General features: G+C 48.6%; 1 protein-coding gene across 1 annotated transcript in view; it reads right to left on the reverse strand.

Moving 5' to 3' along the window:
• Positions 1–219: 219 nt before the first annotated feature.
• LOC104617070 (dysferlin-like) overlaps positions 220–6131 on the reverse strand; it is a gene marked incomplete at its 3' end in the record, with an annotated part of 14575 nt that continues 8663 nt past the window's right edge. Inside the window, exon 6 of the mRNA XM_010282286.1 lies at positions 220–352. Within this exon, the coding sequence (XP_010280588.1) occupies positions 220–352 (133 nt within the window). The remainder of the gene's footprint in view (positions 353–6131) is intronic.

The raw sequence follows: 6131 nt of genomic DNA on the forward strand, positions 1-6131 counted from the left end.
GGATGGAAATTTGAGAGTAATGTTGTTTTGATTAGCATCCTCTCATGACAGGAGCCAGCACTACAAAACACTAGAAATCCCTTTGGTCCACACCGCTCCCTCTGACTGCAGCAGCAAAGAGACAGACAGGCGGGAGGAGGGAATAGAAAACAGCAGAAATGTCCTAACGCTGCCATCCCAGTCCGGTCACAGCTGCCGTTTGCTCGGTGGGGGACTGACCTGCAGGATACGTCTCATAACAATCTGTTTGCAGAGCAGAAAGCTCCCCAAGGCGCAGGTCGTCGCCTCCTTCGTGCAGGGAGTTCCGCAGCTTACGCCGCAGTCTGGTTTGTACTGTCTTGCTTAGGCATGTCTGGAAGCACAGGAGAAAAAAAGACTAACACATTCGCTGAACTGTGGCTGAGGGGATTGCATAGAGCGGGAGGGGAGGAAAAGCAAAGTCCATGTGCTCCGCTCTGCTCCCAGGATGGCGCTCGGGGCAGGGCTCAGCGCAACTCCGCTTCCGCCGCCACAGCGGCGCGACTTTGGAAGGGAGGCACGTGAACGGGCAGCCCAGAGGGAAAACAAGCTCCAAAAACCATGAGCCAGACTGTGCGGTTCTTCATGAGCGCAAAATTCAACGGGAGTTTTGATTTAGCAACTGCCATCAACCCTTGCCCAGGTTTCGCGCCTCAGCCTTTTCCCTGGGTCCTGTACCTTGTGGGCTTCGCTCTCGTTGGAAACGCAAGGGATCAGCCCGGGGTTCCAGGCTGCGCAGCATATTTCATCTTAGGTAGACTTTATGTATATATAAACCAGATAATACACATTGCACGGCAAAGGAAAACTGAGGCTCGTTCAGAGCGCAAAGACAAGTGTGCTCAGAACCTGAGATCTTGGCTTGCATGTGCTGCCTACGCCAGCAGCCCACGACTCCTCCGCTGAGGTCTGCAACATCTTTGTACGCTCACAGACTACATATGAAAAGGTCCTTTTCTCTCCCACTCAAGCTTTCATTTCTCCCCCACCCAAGCTTTCCTCCCCCATTCAAGCTTTACAAATCAGAGCAGCTTAACAACAGCAACAACAACAAAAAGACGGACAAAGAAGTAAAACAAGAAATATTTCAGAATAGGTATTTTTTAACGTGCTGCTTCTGAGGTGAGTGCTATAGGTGGTATGCTGCATACTGCGTCGGGTTAAGTGTATCTTCATTTTGGCAGCAGCCTCAGGCCTGGGAGAGGCCATTCCTTCTCCGTCTCCATCTGCTGATGTGATCCAGTGCAGAGCCGCAACGTCTTTCCAAAATCCCGAGGCAGGCACTGGACCTTTCAGGCGTTTTCCAGCACAGCTTCAGTTGAAAGGTTTCACCAGTTTCATAGCAGCATAGTTCTAGAGGGTCAGAAAAACAAGGGAAAGAAAAGCTGATTTGAAGCAGATCCAGCAGGGCAGGATGTGGAAGTTAAAATGTTTTGGGGGGCACGGCGCAGAACTGCAGATGGGGCTGCATTCAGGGCAGGTCTCACAGCCAAGCTCCCAGCCCCAGCCTGCAGAGACAAGCAAGCAAAAAGTGCTTTCCCACTAGCTAGGACAGTAGGAAGCCCAAGGCACAGGAGCAAAACGGGTCTTGTCTTGCTTCAGCAGAGGCTACTGGTCACAAGCACCAAGCAGCGAACACCAGGACTCACTCCTGGACTTGGATTGCTCCTTCCACCAGTTTTTAAGACAAATTTCCACCTCTCCATGCCCTTGTAAGAATTTTGGCACCTCCCCATCAGCACCATCCCAGTGCCCACATGCCTTTCTTGCAGGTGAGGAGACACATCCAGCTCTTTGCTGAGTTGCTCCAGCCTCCCCCCCTCCTCTGGACCCCGGTGTCCCTTCCACTCCGCTCTCTCTTTGCGCTGCTCCCCACAAACCCTGAGGCTGGATTCACCACTCAAACCCCGACCTCGCATTCTTATGGCTCCTTCTCCCCACCGTCCCTCCAAAACTGGTGACCTCGACCTCTGCCCGTGGGGTCGGCTCTCCGGCGAGCTGTGCTGTGAGGTGCCCTGGAGAGCGCGGCTCTCCCTGGGCCAAAACTGCACCGGCATCACGCCAGCAACCAGCCGGGCTGAACAGCAAAAGGACAGCCCTCGAGCCCTGCCCCAGCCTGGTTTAGTTTCTTAGTACAAACCCAGCCTGCAGGTCCACGGACTCTCTCCGAAGAATCTGCCAAAGGCAATCAAGAAAGGCAAACCTACCACTGATTTTTTTTTTCTCTGCCTTGTCTGCATCCCTTAACGCCTCAGCCATCTGTTTCGGCGTCAGCATTTGGTGTGGGGCTTGTTCCCAATAGCAGACACCTCGGGCAAGACCTTCCTGTGCCTGTTTTCTGGCAGCTCTACCGTCCCTGTTACTGCACGGTGAAGTATGGGGCTGCCGTGGAAAATGAGGTGTCACGGTGTTGTAGGCTATTCTATGTGCAATTCCTTCCTTGAAAGAAGATGACAGCGCTGTGAAAAAGAATAAGCCCTGCAAATGCGGCTTATCAAGATTACAATGAAAATACAGACGAAGATGCATGCTTAGGTCATTTGGAAAGAGCTATATTTAAAGTAGCTCTGATTCAAACCCCCGCGACCGCATGCTAGCCAGTTTGGAAGTCCCTCCCAAGCATATTGAATTTAATTGGTACAGGATGTTCTATCACTCTGTCACTTTAAAAAAACAACTTTGGAAACAAAGCATAATGCTAGTTACCAGCAAGATCTTTGGAGGAACAGGGAAACAAGAAAAAAACACAAACAGAAAAAAACACAACAGAAGTAAAGTCCGACCAAAGGCATCTTGATAAATCACAACGTATAAGGCAGTTTGCCAGTTGGGGATTTCTAATAATGCCATAAATCAAGCAAGCAAAGTTAGGGCAGTTTACCAGAAGTCATTAGAAAAGCCTCCAGTGACATATAACCTTCGAATTAATTATCCATCCATTTGTCTTTCAGAGTCTATCCTCCAAAACACTCCTATTTTTTAGGATTTGACTGGTTGCATTCTGGTGGGTAGCAAGCTTTCTGTCCAGCTATGAATTCGTATTAACGAAGTGTTGAAAGCTAAGCAGGATTATCAATCAGCGCAGAAAGCGAGCTGTAATTAGAATTAATGGCAATGGAAGCAACGCTGGGCTTGCGGAACACAAACAGAGCTTTAAAAGGTAGTAAACATTTTCACAGTGCTGCAACGCAGCGCTGACTCCGGCTGGAAGTCGTGTTGCATTTTTCTATGGTGGTAGCCACTAAAATCTTTATGATAATCACTGTTTCAGGGAGATAACTTCACCGCAGTGTTCCCTACGCGTTATGGGTGCAGAAGCCAAGGCTGGACTTTTACTGCCTTTCCTTCTGACCTTGTGTCTAGCCCAAGACGTTCACTCGACCATTCCCAGAGCAGAAGGCAGAGCTCTTCTCAGCTGTGGCAACGGTGGATGAAAAGTCCATCAAAGTCACCGGACCTTTCCAAAAAGCCCCGCAGCTTGCCATAAATGAGCATTGCTGGACGGGATTACGGGGTGGAACTAGAGCATATCTAGTAGAAAGACATTCGATCTCGATACATGGATGACTCCAGCAACGATGAATTTACCACAGCCTTTGGCAAATTGTTCTAATGGTTAATTACCCTTCATCTCAAAAATTAGCATCCTATTTCCAGTGGAGTAGTTTCTCTAACTTCAACATCCAGCTACTGGATCTCATTATACTTTCGTCTGCTGTTTAAGGAGTCGTCTGATGTCAAGTTAAATCTAAGGACCGTCTAAGGAAATCATATAGGAAATATCCAGGGAATGCTGCTCCCAGAGTCCTCGCTTGTACAGACCATAATGACAACCACTCTGCAAAGAAAGCTAAGGCAAACCAGAGAGTAACCTGACACTAAGACTGGGTGGAAGAGCCCAAGTAAAAAAATGAAGAACCTCAGAATATCAGATTTTCAACTTTTTTTCCCATTTTCGTAAAACTAGACAACTTTTTTTATAGAAATTTGCAATACCATGCAGTTTTCCACCCAAAACCAAAAGGCTTTCTAGTTGGAAATGGCCTCTCACCCACTAAAACGAGTTGCTCTGTAAAGAGTTGCACTAATGATGACTGATTTCTTATGGACTTGTGCCTAAACTTCCCATGCTGCAGTACTCCCAGCTCCCCACAGGTCCTGACGAACCTCCTCTTCATCCCAAAGCACTTCCAGACCCTTCCCCACTTCTGCCTGTTTCCCCCAGATCCCACCAGGACAGCCACAGCACGTTCCTGGCTGGAAAACAACTGCTGGCTGCACAAAGCTCTCCTGGGAAGGAGACTTTGAAGAGGACCCGAGAGAAGGCATGGGAACGTCTTTATTCCAGCCCATTCCGTTACACATACTTTGTGTCCTGAGGATGGAGGAAGCACGAAGGCACCACATCTTCAAAAGTTTTTGATCTCCTGAAGTAGCTCTAAAGACATGTATGTTTTGCAGAATATTTTGTTTCTCGCCTCAGTGGGAAAAACTGGGGTGTAAAGCATCTCTTGATGGGTGTTCTGAACAAGACCAAGACATCGCCTTCTTCATTTTGACTAAAAATCCTGAGCTTTTGGGAAACACTGTTTTTTTGGGTACTACTGTTGGGAACCACAGACAGCCCTTCGCCGTTCCGGGTGGAAGCACACAGCTTTCAAACGAGATATTTGCTCTTACTCTCAAGCTACTCTGACCACAAAGGCGGGACTGTGGTTGGAAGTTTTCAGCACTACATGGGCAATAGGAATAAATCGGGGAAAAAAATCTCATTTTTATAACCGAAAGCCAAGGGAAATACCCTGGGTTCGTTTTCAGGTGAGATTTCTGTCTATCTGGGGTGGAGGATGACCTATGCCGGGTTAGCTTAGCTCAAGGGACCGTTAGTTTCCCAGGGCATGGTGTGGATATATATTTCTCAGGTAAAGGATATCCTCCTTCGGTGTCTGAGGCAGAACCCAAATGAGACAAGAGCTGGAGCCAGAGCTCAGCATTCTCTGGCAGCAGCTGGTGCACGGCTCACAACGCTCCCAGGTGGAGAGGCTGTACGCAGGCAGGACATCCAACCTGCAGGCAGGACATCCAACCTGCAGGCAGGGGCATTCGGGCTACAGGCAGGTCCCAAGGCTCCTGCTGAGCCAAGGACCAGCTGCTGGAAAGCAATGACTGGAAGGACCCCGGAGGTCCCAGTGGAGGTCCCAACAAGCAGAAAGCCGTGGATGAGCTCTTCATGCACGGCCATAGCAAAAAGGGCAGCAGAAGCAGGAAAATAGTAACTCCACCTCTGTGTGCACCCCTTAGCATCCCTGCATCCCTGTTCCTTACCCTCTGCCTGCTCAGACTGATGGTCCACGTGCCCTAACGGGATTCCCTTGAGGTTCCCTCCTATCCCCCGCCCCTTTGCCCAGGATGAGAGGGGCAGAACACACACAGAACCCTCCACCTGCAGCGTCAGACCTCAGAACTGCACGTATAGTGGCAAGATTATGTACACAGCACTAAACGCAGCAAGGTCCTTATTTTAAACGGGACCTGGTGGTGTCCCTGGCATGCAACTCAGAACTGAAGTGAGGAGGGACTGGTTTTCCATGCATTTAATCAGGGATGTAGTGGTGAGCCCTGCCAAAGGTCAGGATGCCAGGGGCATCCTTCATAGCAAACCATCACCAGTGCGATCGCCAAATTTAGTGCCTGATGAAACAGGAAAAGAACTAAATTTCCAAGTAGATACAGAACCAGTGACCTCAAAAATATAGGGGAAGCTGGCCAAATACATAAAAACAGAAAAATTCCATGAAACATGGCCTTACTTTTTTGAAATATGACTAAAAATTGACCTGACCAAAATGAAATTAAATACAACAACATTTAGCTAGGAAACAGGGAAAAGTCCCAAGTAATAATGAGTGTAAATCAATATTTATAGTTTGCAAATTTTTTCTCCTCTCAACGTTGTTTTCATATGATACCACTGGAATGAATGCAAAGCCACTTGCATCTTCAGGGAAACACTGAGTTCTTCTTGGTCGAAAAAGCTTGGTTTCTGCTGCTTGACATAAAGGGGAGTCTGCAGGAACGGCTCGAGTACAGGGCAGGGAGGAGGCGATGCAGCA

The sequence above is a fragment of the Phaethon lepturus genome, unplaced genomic scaffold (assembly GCF_000687285.1).
Source record: "Phaethon lepturus isolate BGI_N335 unplaced genomic scaffold, ASM68728v1 scaffold7152, whole genome shotgun sequence".
In the NCBI taxonomy this organism is placed as follows: Eukaryota; Metazoa; Chordata; class Aves; order Phaethontiformes; family Phaethontidae; genus Phaethon; species Phaethon lepturus.